This window comes from Fistularia commersonii, chromosome 19, assembly GCF_037954325.1.
Source record: "Fistularia commersonii isolate RoL2024-O1a breed Wild chromosome 19, RoL_Fcom_v1.0, whole genome shotgun sequence".
In the NCBI taxonomy this organism is placed as follows: Eukaryota; Metazoa; Chordata; class Actinopteri; order Syngnathiformes; family Fistulariidae; genus Fistularia; species Fistularia commersonii.
Window position 1 is genome coordinate 11,444,611 of NC_141302.1, and position 14,982 is coordinate 11,459,592.

The 14,982-nt window shown below is 41.3% G+C and overlaps 2 protein-coding genes and 1 long non-coding RNA gene across 5 annotated transcripts; all 3 read left to right on the forward strand.

Annotated features, from left to right (window-relative positions):
• The first annotated feature begins 2,114 nt into the window (after positions 1 to 2,114).
• LOC147223720 (putative C-type lectin domain family 20 member A) lies at positions 2,115 to 7,180 on the forward strand. 2 transcript variants are annotated; one of them, XM_086165623.1, is made up of 7 exons: positions 2,115 to 2,329; positions 2,950 to 3,105; positions 3,193 to 3,408; positions 3,524 to 3,623; positions 4,618 to 4,841; positions 6,025 to 6,279; positions 6,805 to 7,177. In XM_086165623.1, exons 1-7 carry the CDS (start codon positions 2,296 to 2,298, stop codon positions 7,146 to 7,148), a joined length of 1,329 nt encoding a protein of 442 aa, XP_086021749.1. In that variant the 5' UTR covers positions 2,115 to 2,295; the 3' UTR covers positions 7,149 to 7,177. The 2 variants fall into 2 exon arrangements, with proteins under 2 accessions (XP_086021749.1, XP_086021748.1); XM_086165622.1 differs by having other exon boundaries at positions 2,165 to 2,329; positions 2,935 to 3,105; positions 6,805 to 7,180.
• Positions 7,181 to 7,908: 728 nt separating this feature from the next.
• On the forward strand, positions 7,909 to 9,633 carry LOC147223721 (uncharacterized). The gene is made up of 3 exons (XR_015107558.1): positions 7,909 to 8,022; positions 8,659 to 8,738; positions 8,848 to 9,633. It is a non-coding gene; the product is annotated as an uncharacterized LOC147223721 (long non-coding RNA).
• Positions 9,634 to 10,052: 419 nt separating this feature from the next.
• On the forward strand, positions 10,053 to 14,893 carry LOC147223722 (E3 ubiquitin-protein ligase TRIM39-like). 2 transcript variants are annotated; one of them, XM_086166096.1, is made up of 8 exons: positions 10,053 to 10,149; positions 10,433 to 11,029; positions 12,045 to 12,146; positions 12,424 to 12,657; positions 13,425 to 13,572; positions 13,691 to 13,717; positions 13,796 to 13,941; positions 14,017 to 14,893. In XM_086166096.1, exons 2-8 carry the CDS (start codon positions 10,466 to 10,468, stop codon positions 14,452 to 14,454), a joined length of 1,659 nt encoding a protein of 552 aa, XP_086022222.1. In that variant the 5' UTR covers positions 10,053 to 10,149; positions 10,433 to 10,465; the 3' UTR covers positions 14,455 to 14,893. The 2 variants fall into 2 exon arrangements, with proteins under 2 accessions (XP_086022222.1, XP_086022223.1); XM_086166097.1 differs by having other exon boundaries at positions 12,045 to 12,140.
• The last annotated feature ends 89 nt before the right edge of the window (positions 14,894 to 14,982 follow it).

Genomic DNA, 14,982 nt, shown 5'->3' on the forward strand with positions numbered 1-14,982 from the left:
TTCTTTCATTCGCCCGGCTAATTAATCGATTATTGGTAAAAAGTCGAAAAGATCCTGTCGCCGGAATCGTATCAATTATCGAGAGGAAAAGTAGTATTCAGGAAAACGTGATTTATCCTGAGAAATCTTGAAACAAGTGCGACTTCTAAACACACATAGCATTGCTTTGTAAGGTAGAAGATAAAGATGTAGTTTTTATCTTCTATAGCACTGTTTGATTGACATTTTGATGTTTACGATGATTTCAACATGGAGATCATTTTCTCTTATTATTTCGTCTCTGGTTATCTTTATGCATATTATCATTATTTCTTACTTTTTATGAGTAATTAATTAAAAAAATAGTCTGACATTCTCCAAGTGTGCATTTTAAGAATCATGTATGTATCAGATCGGATGAAATGTAAATTGTCCTAAAAGTGACGATAAGGATTAAACAATAAATCCGAAAAATACACACAAATTACCCCCCCCCTAAAAAAATCCAATCTGTCTGACTCAATCTGCACTACACACACATCAGCATCAGAGCAACCCCAGGAAATCTAAGTAATGTTTTGTTATTTCTATTATTATTGTTGTTACTATTTTAGAGCATTCATGTTCACAATAACAAAAATACTCCGTCTTAGAGCAGTTGACGAGTCTTGGAACAATACTATTTCCTACCGCTAGATGTCGCTGTCGCTCCAAATCCAGCGGGGATGTGACACTTTGTTATCAAAGTGGAAATGAGTGATGCTTTCCATTCAGGAAATCTGCAGAGTATGTTGTTGGAAACCTTCCCTGTCCATCCTGTTACACAGGAGAGGAACATCTTTGGCCAAGTTATTTTTTTCCTTTGTTTTTTTTTAACATGCACATGTCCCCTTTTGTATGTAGACCAACTATGTCATCTAACCACACCATCTTTTTCTTCTTTCAGTCCGTCAAACAGTCTGGATTTTTCTGGTTTAAAGGTTTTAGTGTGATCTGATTGGTTTGTCTTGAGTCTCCATCCTTTCCTGTGACTAAATATTCTTGCTTCCAAGACTGAAAGACTGAACTCTAACCTGAAACTGTGCTTACAATTAATCCAGACATGTCTGGCTCTTGGGGGAACTGGGAAATTACTGTATCACCCTTAGGTGCCATGTAAAAGAGTGAGACATTAAACGGGTGTTGCATATTAACTAAAGTTCAAGATTTTGCATCTTGCAGTTAGGAGAGAGAGAAAAAACAAACAACTACCCTCAATGATTTTGCCAAATACACAGTCAATTCTTTTCTACATTGCTCCTTTTGTCACAATGAAATTAATCAACCATATCAAGAGGACAGATTTGTGTGCCTGGGGAATAAACAAATGGGTTGACATAGCTTTACATAGGCCATGTTGGTTGTAATTTCATTTATTTAAGATCAGTTGATCATTTGTCATATATAATCAGTAAATTATAATTTTTCCAAGAATTGTCAGAAGGGTAAACAGAAATGGGCTGTTACAAAGGTATCATAATGTTTCCATTAAAATCAAATGTCTTAAATCGTCCTTGACAGTAACAAAAGTGAAATAAAGTCCCACTCATTAATGCAAAAATGTGATGTTTTTGCTTTGTGAGTCCAAAAAGCAAGGTTAGAGTTGTTTGTAACACAGAAGGCCAGTGAGAATCTATTGTGACCAACTTAATTTGTTTGGAACTTGGCCAAACCAAAGGTTGTTCAACCGGACATTGTTACTTTTAGTTTGCAGTTAGTGCTTTGTGTCTTGTGTCTAGTAGATGTTTCTTGATTGCAAAGATATGTCCCCATGTTTTTCGGCCGAGACTGAATTGCAGTCAATTCTATCACCTGCCATGCCAATGTTTTATTCCAGTGTCTCTTCCTCATTGTTCTGTACAATATTCAAATTTCCTGTATAGGGAAAAACATTTGTAATCTTATATGATGAGTGAGTTATGTCTGGTTGGTTGAACTCAGTACCTTTGCTTTCTGCTGTGCTTGACGGGACAAATGATGAGACACTCATCAGACAGGTTTGAATTTTTCACCACACACCTATCTTCCCATCCCTGTGTTCAACAGAGTCATCCAACTAACAGGTAGTGTTAGCTTTTACTTCCTCATTTCTGGAGTTTTATTTTTTTGTCACCTTCAACACCTCTGTGCATTCACAAGGCACGCGAGCGCAGGACATGCAACGCGCATTAACTGGCTGCAAGATCCTTAGTTGTTTCAAACAGGATTTTTGTTTTCTTTTTTTGTTTTATGTATAAAAGGAGTTAATCAAACATTTGAAACATCAAGATTTAAGCGATGGATTTGCCGATGATCATTTCTTTGCTCACAGGTATGTTGCTCGCAGCATATTTTGTCTGATTTCAGCATCTTCATCCATCACAATACAAATCAAATTGTGAAAAATATAAAGTAGCATCATGTCCGCTGATTTTTGACCCCTAAAACAAATAAATTCAAGTTTTTATGTTTTGACTGAGAGATGAAATTCCAACCCAAAGGTTAGCCCATTTTAAGTTTAAATTTGAGATTCATTGTTTTCACCTAAATTAGAGTATTTCCTGTCTTTTTCTTTAAATCTTGTCAGCAATGACCTGCAATATTTAATAATGATAATAATTTATCAATCCCTGTGGGAAAATTCATGCTCTGCAATTAACCCAGCATGGATGAACCATCCACCAGCCAGGGGTTCAGCATCGTGTACAACAACACTTGAAGGAGGCAGGAATCAAACCGAAATTTAGAAAGTAATTATCTGAAAGTATATGTAAAGCACTTACTAGGATAAAAAAAAAACACTTAAAAATGGGAATATAACACACTAACGGAGAAATTATTAACTGGGAATTAGCAAAGGAAGATTTTTTCCAAACCACTGCAATAAAAACTAGCGAAGACAGCTGTGTTACATTAAATCAATACATCTCTGAAAAGCCTCTTGTGTTTCAGCATTAATGGCTGCCCCCACGACATCTCGTGAGTTCATCTTTGTCAACAAGACACTGAGCTGGACCAGAGCGCAAGACTACTGCAGGACCTTGCACACCGATCTAGCCACCATAGAAACCCTCAGTGACCAGGAGAACATTCCTCAAACCGATACAGGTAAGCTCCCAGTAACAGAACATTGTGTCATTTCAGCTTGAATGCAAGACCTTGCAATGGGTGTTCCTCTTCCTGTGCGTCACACAGGAGAAGCATGGATAGGTCTTTTCGACAGCTGGAAGTGGTCCCTCGACAACAGTAGCTTCTACGCTGACGGAGGGAAACACTTCAGAAGCTGGCACCCTGTGGTGCCGTACTATAGCGACCAATCTGACTTCTGTGCACGGCTTACCAACGACCCCCACTTTGGTAGCTGGAACATCGCAGATTGCCACAAAAACCTGACCTTCATATGCTACGCAGGTCTGTGTGCTTGTGTTTTAATGAAGAAGAATGTAATAGATGCCATTTATCACATTTCTAAGTCAAACAGGCACAGAAATGCAGCAGAGCAACTTGTAATATCACACATTTTCAGGTGTTCAAGATGGCACGGAAACCTATGTGATGGTCAACAACAGATCAAGTTGGCCTGAGGCTCAGAAAATCTGCCGGGAAAACTTTGTGGATCTCGTCAGGTGGGCCACGTTTGAGACGAGCATCTCGTTTGTATCTCATCATCACAAATCATTCACAGTCAGTTCCTTTTCAGATCTGCTCTGTGTTTGATAGTTTTATCTTGTTGTTGTTGTTGTTGTCTGGGTTTTTCTGTTTTTTTTCAGCCCCTCTCTGAATGAAGCCAAAAGAGGGAAATGACAGTTTTAGGTTACTAACACAAAATACTTGAGATGAATGTCTATCAATGGACATAAGAAGGAAGATAACATGCTAGGACAATGAGTCCACCTTTTCTGGATAATGGTGTCCTGTGGCCAAATGAGTTCAACGACAATATTTTTTTTCGATAAATGCCTTTTATCTTCATCCCGTTCCTTTTTTTCATCTTTTTTTGGAAAGTATGAATTTATTCATACTTTATTGTAATCATAATATATAGGCTAAATTGTCAACTGCATCACCGATAAAAGTGATTATTTGGAGTAAAGTACATGGTGGCAACAAATGTATGAATGTAGAGATTTCCGTGAAGCTGAAGATGATAACTTGGATGCGCATTTCTTTTTGAATAGCCAAAAACCTTTTTTCTATTTCATAATAATATGCCAAGGTCCCTCCCTAACTTGTGGATAAACAGGCCAAATATCTTAGATATTCTGCAGGACCGATGACAGACAGATGCCTATATTCCTGCGATTGTGATACAATTATGTGTAAGTACGTTGGTTTAACAAAGTAAGGTAAATTTGTGTAAATCTCCCTTACTGCGACTGTTATAAGTGCACAACAAATTATACCCAAAATTGAAAAGCCGCATCAAAAACATTAAAAACCATGTCGAAACATTAAACGTGAAATTGTCATCGTCTTAATCCAATGGTATCTCACTGAAGCCTTTCGTATCGTGGAGTGATAATGCAAAGTTTATCCCATTAACAAATGTTTTTGTTTACCAACCTTGATCAACGATCTTTGATCAACCTTGATACGTGTGTATTGCTGTTTTCTCTTTAGCATACGAAACGAGGACGAGAATGCTAAGATTGCACAGATAGCGGGTGACAATCAGGTGTGGATCGGCCTTTTCTTGGCAAAGCAGTGGTCCGATAGGAGCGGGTCTGCATCTGAAAACACGTCCAGCCCCGACCCGAATCTTTGCGTCACATTGTCCCAAAATTCAGGGCTATGGACCGAGCAAAACTGCTCCCATCCATTGCCCTTCATCTGTTATCGATCAGGTAATGTATGTTTTAATTCTCCACGTAGCGTTTTCAGTCACCGGATGATTCAGGATTCACCGGATGATGAAAACGGATGATTCAGGATGACCACATTACACTCACACAACTCAGGTGTAATTTAAATTGTTTAGAAATTCTACGTTCCTCCTGACATGGTAAATAAAGTGCAAAGACTCTCAGGGCGAATCACATTGTCCCATACTTTTCCAGACTGACAGATGTTTCGCAGACACACACCTGACATGGTGAAAGGTATACGCGGGGAATGCTCACTGCCAGCAAATAGTTTTGCATATGTCAGATTCCACTGAAAGTAGGTCGTCCAAACCGGGTGGGTAACATAGGACAAGTGAAGGGTGACTTATTCACGTTATTTTGACCGAGCAACCATGGTCTTGCTGTCACCTTATTTGTTTTGTTTTCTCTGTCTCTCTCTGTGAGAGATTAGCTCGTCTGAGCATTTGTTTGAAAAGTGTCTCAGCAGCCAAGACTGTTTAAGTGGCTTATTGAAGGTGTATGTTCAGTGTCTGATGGTCTGCCAGTTCGGTCATTTCGTGAATTTGAGCTCTCTAATTCACTAAACGTCAAAGGTTCAGAGCAAACAAAGTTGTTTCCAATGCAGCTTTCGTGTGAGTAAAGGCAACAAGTGCCTGTTGCGACCCTGCTTTTGGGGTTTGTTTTAAGGGACGAGGTGTTCCACTCCGCTCCCTCTACATGGGCCTGACAGTTTAATTATTTAGTTTATTCCACCTTCACGTCTCCAGGTAAAGTAATCACAAGTCATCTCAGCAATTCAATACACAAATCATTTGAAAGAAGAAATTATGACTTTTGACTTTTTTTTTTCTAATTCTTTGTAACATTCACTGATTTTCATGATTAAGAGACAACCAATTGCACATTTTCAGTGTTTGTTCTTGTGCCATTTAGCAAGATTTACAGTTTTTCGTTTTTTTTTAAATGACAGAGAAAAAATGCGCAGCCGTGGGCCATGCAGTGCGCTTGCATGTACATGGAGCTGAAAAATTCATGATTCATCCTCAATAATCTTTAACTCTCCCCCAAAAAATCTGCTGGTTGTTTATTTTACTTCTCACCCTCTGCAATTGCTTTTCGTTGGGATGAGAATACAAAATTCACTTCCTGCTAGCATGATAATAATGTGTTTCTTCTTTCTCAGTCCAGGTAATCCAGCACTTCTTAGCCACAGGACAGTATGAATACTTCATCTCTCTGGAGTGGGAAAACATACCCGGCGCAAGTTACATTCTCTGGGTTAACGGAGAAGATGAGACCCACATCCCTGCAACATCTGAAATGGAATACATTCATCACAATGTCCATAACCTCAGCCCCGCAACCATGTACAAGTTCACGCTCTCCTTCGTGATCAACGTAACCCAAAGCAAAGGCATCAGCATCTCAAGCTCGACTGGTAGGAGCTCTTGTTTCATTTATGAGTGGTGGAGCGACATTTCACTGTCATGGAAATAGTCTTTGTTGAAATTGAGGCGGTACCCATAGGTTTTTTTTGCTTCTGAATGATAACATGGAACAAATCCAATATTATTTCAACAAGTGTTTTTTTCAGTATTTTCAGATTACCATTGATAGTAATTCAGTGCGAATGTAAACTTTTTTTATTTTTATTTTACACAAATCAGCTGAAAAAAGTCCCAAATTTTTACTGATTTGATTAGATTTCTTGCATTCCCATCTAACATACTTTATATTAAAAAATAAATAAATAAATAAATCAAATAAAAAAAAAGTTCTTTTTTGATTTCATTCCTTGATAGGAACAAATAACAGCACCGTCAGAATTATTATTTTCCTTTCATTTTTCTCCTGACATAATCTTACAAACCCCTTCCCCCATCCCCTATTCCGTCCCAAAAAAGGGCCCACAAAATGTATTAAGTTTTAAAAAAAAATGTTCCCCCCTGTTTTTGTGTTTCAGCTCCTCTGCCGCCCCAAGACTTCATATTAGCAGGACTAAACGAGACCAGTGTTTCCCTGCAGTGGACGAAAGTGAGAAACTACAGTTACATCCTCGAGTTTGCCGACAGACAGATAGAGATTCACAGCAACGCATCGACTGGGCAGGAAACAATCAACTACACTGTCACATCCCTGGACTCCATCTCTTACACATTCCGTCTCTTCGCAATTTATAACAATGTGAGAAGCTGGGAGGCCGTAGTTAGAGCACATCCCGGTAAGAAACTTTATGTCTTTGATATACTTTTAATTGGGCAATCACGGTGGAGCGAGGACTGCACAATTTATTGGAGCTTAACATGATGATTGTTTTTCATAATCAATATAGATTCAATGGATTAATGGATAAGAATGGTGATATGCAATCTCAGTGTTTACACACCAATTTCATCTTCATTCTATGAAAGTAGCAAGATTTTGGCCTTTCATAATCCAGTCAGGATTTTCTTCTTCATGTTTTTGAGAAGTTAAAATTTGAAATTTGAAAATGTCACCTCCTTTGTCACCGTGAGAATGAAACCGAGCAAATTGCTGAAGACATTTTAAAGAAGTTCTGTACATCAAAATAAAACAAATTACATTCAAGATCAAGGATTTACAGAAAATAAAATCCAGAAAATTACAGCAAAAGTAGCTGGAAATCAGGATTAAGATATTTCAAAATATTGAAATGGAAAATATAAAAGATTGATCAGTGGTTAAGGTCCAGAAAAGCATCCAAAAAAAATCAACATCGATTTAAATAGAATTGTTCTTCCAAGGCAGACAGTAATGTATTTTTCTGTCTCTGTCTCTCTTTTATTCAATAATAATATTTTCGTTGATAAAAACCCAATTTACAGAACGACAGCTGATACATTTGATGATGAATGATGAACCTTCCTCACTCTTGTGTCTGAAGCTGGAACATATTGTATTCCGCTTGTTCACCATTTACTCTAATATTCTTAATTTTTGTTAAGACCATCAACTTGGTTGAAGCTTGGTTTATAAAAGGTTCATTTGCAAAGGAATATGCATTTTGTATTAGGAGGAATATATTTGTATTTGAAAAATAATGAGCATTTAAAACAAAAACAGTCTTACCTTATCTTTGCTTATTCTTTCTATGTTTTTTTTCTTAACATGTAAACAAACCCAATTTTGACAAAATGGCCGACTGCAATGAAAGGACCATGTAAGTATGCTTTTCCCAACATCCATTTCCTGTATTTATTTCCTGTCAAAGACCAAGTCAATCCAAAGTCAGTTTTATTGTCAATATCCCCACATGTACAAGACATACAGAGAAATCAAAAAGACGTTTCACAGTTACGTGAGATCAACAAAATAATAATAGTGAACTTTAGAGTGCACAGCACAGTGCACAATAAACAAACAAACATTAAACTATAGAGAATAAAGTGCATCTACCCGTACAGAAGTGAAAAGGATAATAGAGGTTTAACAGCATAAAAACGTGAAATGTTTAGATTTATGTCATGGGAATTTGAATGTAGAGAGTAGCAGCACTTTTCTGTGCAGTCATTAAGAAATACCATACAATAGCAGGTCGGAAATTAAGTGGATTCAAAGGCATAAAAAAGTAAGTATACAGTCTGTAATACAGTAGCAGCATGATGGATTTTACTGTAACCGTGCAAAAATGGCAATAGTGCAAAGTAGTGCAATATGTTGTCAGAGTCCAGTGTTTTGGGGCAGTATACACACAGTACATACATACAGTATACATATCAATAGTCCTCCAGTTTTAAGCCTTGATGTCATCCATTATCCTCGTGTGATGTATGATCTCATTCCATTTGATCGTCAGTTTACGCTCTGGGATTTGATGTCAGAGTGAGGATGGACCCTCACATCTCGGACCACGACCTGAAGCTCATGATTATAGAAGTGAGCATAATTCCGTCTCCTTTTCTCACAACATTAGCGCAAGTCCAGTTTAATTCCGAACCGCCTTTTTTCCCTTTTTTGACGGAATGTTTTTCTCTTTCTTTCCCAGCTTGCCAATTTTTATAATTTTCCACCCTTCTGGCTGTCCTTGAGAAGAAAATGAGCAAAAGTTCCCTGATTTCCCACCGCTTTGTCTCATTTTGCATTTTGGTGTGACTCGTAGCACAGCACATTTTATTTGTGTTCTGTATTATTTCACAGGTTGTATTTAAATACATTTGTACATGTACGGGCCATCTTGAAAATATTTGTAATGTGTATGTTGTGTGTGTATGTTTGATCCTTTTTTTTTTTCTACACATTCTTCTTCTGATATTAGTGTTGATGTAATATTGGATTCTATGATTTGCTGTAGGCTTGGGCGTGAGCCCGCAGTTTGTTGCACGGCTGGTCCTGAGCCACACGGGTTGCTGGGTTATCTCCGATTTCCCTTTGTCTTCCCCATTCGCTCCTTTCCTCCAGCGGTGTAAACCCATGCATTTCACCGGGCCCCTACTTCTCCTGCCAATGTAAACCCTTGCATCCTGCCGGACCACCACACACCTCGTCGGTGTACGCGAGCACCTTCCGCCTAGCCGCCTGTGACCCGACTGGGTCTCCACTGTTGCCGTACGCAGCCGCGTCCTACTTGTTGTTCCTGCCCTGCATCCCCCGACCCGGTCCTGTATATTGGTCTCACTAAACTTGCTTTTTGAACCCAGTTTGTCTCGGTGCAGAGTCCTGTGTGTGCCTGTGGGTCTAACCTCCAAAATCCCATAACGATTTGCCTGCTGATTTTTTTTTTTCGATTGCAAAAATATAAGAATAAAAATGAATAAACCTATCTAAAAGAAAATACAAATGTGTGGATTCTTCATCCGTTTGTATCAAAACTGTCTTCTGACTCATGAGAGATCCATCTATTTTACTCTCACTTTCTGCTGATTTTACAACAGCCAGAGGGAATCTGGATTCCTTTTTTTTTTTTCAATTTATTGTTTTATGTAATTGAAAATCAAGCCTTGAATATGTTTGTTTGATTTTTACTATTTTCCAGGGTGTTTTGGAATCTCTGCGGTAACATCATAACCTCTGCTTCTGTTTGTTCCATATCAAACCCATTGTGCACGAATATTGACAGGGCTCTCTTGTTGAATAGGCAACAGGGGGACAATAAAACACACACACACACACACACACACACACACACACAGCGGCTTTCAAAGTGGAACGTCAGAGCGATCCAGACTTTGCCCTCCACCCCTCTGCTTGTGAGGGAGGCGGAGACGGAGATCTGAAGGGGACAAGAGCGTGGTAGCTGGACTTCGCACCTCGTAGTGTCGCCTTCACGGCCTCGAGGGGAAAACACAGGGTAAGAATCAACTGGCAAAAAAAAAGGGACAGGCTTGTTCCTAAATTGTCACCATGGAAACAACGCAGGTCATTCTCATTAGGATTTTACTGTGTTTTGTGTTTTGGTCAATGGAAGTGCCTGCATGGTGATTTTCTTTTTCTTTGCCTGGGTGCGACAGCGCCAGTCACGTCACAACGGCTGGACTTTGTTCACTGGGCACCTATGAGTGATAAAGACCTGCCCGCTTCTAATCGATGTCGGATAAAACCCGGAATATTTGTGATTCTTTTTCTTCTTCCAGCTGAAAGCCACTTGACGCTAATCCTCCCGGGCGATGGCTGCTCCCTGCGCCCTTCTCTCAGATGCACAGTTCCTATGTGGCCTCTGTCAGGACGTCTTCTCCCACCCGGTGTCCATCCCCTGCGGCCACAGCTTCTGTTTCCCCTGCATCACCTCCCACTGGGACTCGCGGCCCACCGCCAGCTGCCCGAGATGTCAGGAGGTCTTCAAGGGCCGCCCGGAGCCCTGCGAGAACTCTTTCGCCCGGGAAATGTCCGAGCAGATCCGAGCCAGGAGGAGTGTCGGCGTCGCCGCTGTGAAATCGGTATCCTGCGACGTATGCGCGGGGAGACAGACTGAGGCGCTAAAGTCGTGCCTGGTGTGTTTGACGTCGTATTGCGAGGCCCACCTGGAGCCTCATCTGCGTGTCACCACCCTGAAGAGCCACAGGCTGATAGAACCCCTGGCCTCACTGGAGGAGCGCATGTGTGGGAGGCACCAGCGCCTCTTGGAGCTGTTTTGCAGGAGCGACCGGGAGTGCGTGTGTGTGCTGTGCACAGAGACCGACCATCGCTGCCACGATACCGTCCCGGTAGAGCGAGAGAGCAAGGAGAGGAAGGTAGGAATCTCCCAGCCTGTCTGACCTGTAAGCTCACCCTCTGAATGCTTAGTTCTGGTTGAATCATGTGACCAAACACTGGTATAACTCTGCAGTCTGAATTAATTCTCGAACAGAACTTGACTTTTCAATTGCATTCAACTTTTTGTATCATTACTGTTTTAAAAAATGCAGTGTAAACAGCAGAAGGAAAAAATCTATCACAACAGTTTCCAGTATCCAACAGTTATAGTCACAATTTCTTTGCTTAGATTCTAGATGGGCGAGTCAATAAGCGATAAAGCCACTCTCCATTCAAGTAACTTAAAGAAACATTCTCCCATGTCTCTCTTTTTCTCTCTTTCTCACACACACACACACACACACACACACACACACACACACACGCACACACACTTTTGCTTACAACGTGAGTCAGCCCGCATCCATTGTGGCCATTCCCTCTTCGATCGGATTGAGGAAACTCCTCTGTCACGTGATCTTCCGTTCTCAAAACATGAGAAACTTGAAGAAGATCCAATCGTGCGCCAGCAAGAAAAGAGAAAAATTAAAGAAGCTGACGCACTACTTCCTTCTTCATGGTGTGCGTGAAGTTATATTCTCCTGTACAGGTTAAAAAAATTAAATTAACGTCCGAAAAGGAAAGGATTTGGCATGCATTAATTTGGTTTTGGTGCCAAATATACGCCATTACAAGGCGATATTCTCACAGATTAAAGAATGAAAAGGATTATAATTTCCATGTCATTCCATTCCACTTAGTCAGACAGCCTCGCCCCGGGTGGCAGCGAAGGGCAGAAAAGTTTTTAACCTTTAAAGGTATCCGTAGAGTTGTGATCCGTAGAGAGGTGACGTGGTAAAGTTGTGCGTGTCAACAAGCCCTGCTGTCGACCTCGGCCCATGTTTACGCCGGTCAATCGTATAAACATCGGCGAGCCAACTCAAACTCTGCCCTTCCTTTTTTGTGATTTGTTGTGTGTGTGTGTTTGAGTGTGTTTGCTGCTCTCACGCTCAGGCCGAGATGAAGTGGATGGAGGCCCACCTCCTGCAGATGATCCAGGACAGGCGGCAGAAGGCGGAGGAGATCAAACAGTCGGTGGAGCTCAGCAAAGTCAGTGTAGGCAAGATCCCACATATTATGTTATTATTACGCAAGAAAATAATGAATAATTTTATTACGCGGAGGCATCACCTTTGTGGACGGTCTGTATTCCCCTCCTTATGGGTTACAACTATAACATGTTCTGGTGGGTCCTGGCAAACATGGACGTCCCGGCTAGATGAGCTGGTTTACAGGAAGTTTTAAAGATAATTTTTATGTTATATATTATTTCTATCCGGCTTTTATTCCATCCAAGAAGTTCAAGGCCAGCTTTGCTATTCATCACCCTCAGGAGGCCTCTCGGTCCGCCATCGATGAGAGCACCGAGGTCTTCTCAGCTCTCTTTCACTGCCTGGAGAGGAGCCGGGCAGAGCTGGTGGAGACGATCCGCAGGAAGCAGGAAGCGGCGGAGCGAAGAGCCTTCGGGCTGCTGGCGGAGCTGGAGCGAGACATTTTGGAGCTGGAGAGAAGGAGGAGCCAGATGGAGCAACTTTTTCTCAACGATGATCACATCCACGTGCTGCAGGTGCACCACCTTGTAACACTGTTTTCTCAATTTTTCCTTGTCATTCCATCATTCTACCATGTTTTTTCCAGATATTATTTCATTCTCATTTAATCATTTACTTATATATCATACATTTTCTAAATTGGCAGGCACGATGGGGCAGCATTTAGCACTTCCCCTTTTACAAGTCCTCAGTACGATTTTAGACGCAGGAGCTTTCTGTTTTAAGTTTCCATGTTCTGCATGTGTCAGCGTGGGGTTCCTTGGTTTTGCATGTTTCCTCCGTGCAGGAGGTTTATCAGAGATCCTTTATTGGCCGGACATGTGAATGAGAGGGTGAATGATTGTATGTCACCATATGTGGCCCCGTGATCGACTAGAAACTGGTCCAGGTCAAACCCAGCTTCTCACCCAGTGACAGCTGGAATAGGCTCCAGCCAAGTGGGTCAAGTGGTATAGATAATGTAAGACTAAATGGAAAAATATTTGTTTTCTGTCTCCCTGACTGTTTTATTTTACTTTAACATTTTCCCTTGTTCCTCTTTATTTATCAATTTTTATTTGATTTTTAGAATTTTTGTTTCTATCAATTGTTGATTTCCCAGTGCTTTTTTTTCTCATTTTTTTTTGTCTACCCATTTTTTCCCCTATTTTACCCTATCTTTTCTCGATGGATAAAATTTTTTATTTGTTTCAGAGTATAAATCAGAATTTATTATATCTATTCTTTACCATCATATTTATTTCAGGTGTTTTTGTTCTCTCTGTTTTAAATTTTTTATCAGACATTTCCAGCTCTGACCTCCACGCTGACAGTCAAGTCCTGCTCCGACATGACATCGTATTCGGATCCGTGCCTCGGGGCAGTTCGGGAAGCAGTGGCCGACGTGGAAAAGCAGCTGCGGTCGGCCATCAAGAAGCTTTCGGTTCAAGGTCAGTGTCTTTTCTTTCAAAATCGACCTGGAAAGCAACTGTCTGACAATGATCCTCTAGTTTGTTTGTTTTTTTTTTTGACCCCCCGGCCCTGGTCGCTCTCTCCTCTGGCTCACAGAGCATGAGAAGATGAAGGAGTACGCAGGTACGCTCGTCGAAAAAAAACAGCACTTACTCTTTCTCTCCCACGTGGAAGTAACAAAGCGACTGCTCGTTTCACCAGCTGACGTCCGTCTGGACCCGCGGACGGCCAACCCCTGGCTGGTTGTGTCCAATGACAGGATGCAAGTGTGGGACGGAGATGTGGAGCAGAGCGTGGCCGACCTCCCCGAGCGCTTTGACACGGCGCCGTGCGTTCTCGCCACCAAGGTTAACCGAACTCCCTCCTCCTGCTGCACAGAGGCTTGACCCTGAAATGACCTCCGACTTTTTTGACCTTCGCAGGGTTTCGGCTCAGGGAGGCACTACTGGGAGGTGGACGTGGGGGACAAAACGGCGTGGGACCTGGGTGTGGCTCGGGCGTCGATCAATAGGAAGGGCTTGGTGACTCTGTGCCCGGAAGACGGCTACTGGGCCATTTGTTTGCGGCGGGGCAGCGAGTACCGGGCCTGCGCGGCCCAGGCGGAGCTGCTACGTCTCCTGCAGAGGCCTCGCGTGGTCGGCGTGTTTCTGGACTGCGAGGATGGAACGGTGTCCTTCTACAACGCAGAGGACGAGTCCCACCTCTACTCCTTCGCGGGGTTCCAATTTACAGAGGTCATGTTTCCTTTTTTCAACCCAGACGTGAACGACAACTTTGGAAATAAATCCCCGCTCATCATTCGCCCCGTGGAACCAAATGGGAATGTAGAAGATGAAGAACTAGAAACTTTAGATATATAATTCCATAAATTCTGGTTTTTTTTTTTTTGCATTACCTCATACCAGCAGCCGTGACCCTAAAACCAAAGCAGAAATTATCTGGAAAAAAAAAAAGACATAAATCTGCAAACAAATTAGCTGTAAATTTCCAAACAATTGACAAGAGCACACTGTAAATTTAGCTTGGATTTTAAATCTGCAAAAAATAAAAAGGGCAGTAAATTACAGGAGCAGACCACCTTTAACTAGATGAGCGATTTGCTGGAAAAAAAGACCAATAATAATCAAAGGATTGTCTTGATCCATGAGAATATAGCTGGAATCATATAAAAGTCAGCAAGCTATCGTGCATATTGAAAGTTTACTACTGAATATTACTTCAGCTGTTTGTGAATAAAAAGTTTGACCTTGCCCCAAACAAATATTAAATCATGTGTCATGCGGTTTGGAGTAACAACCAGGTGTTTTGTTGTTTTTCCTTCGCTCTTCTAAAACCTCCACTCTTCCCAGCAGACCCAAGATCGGCGTTAGCTCCGCACGGAGAGCCAG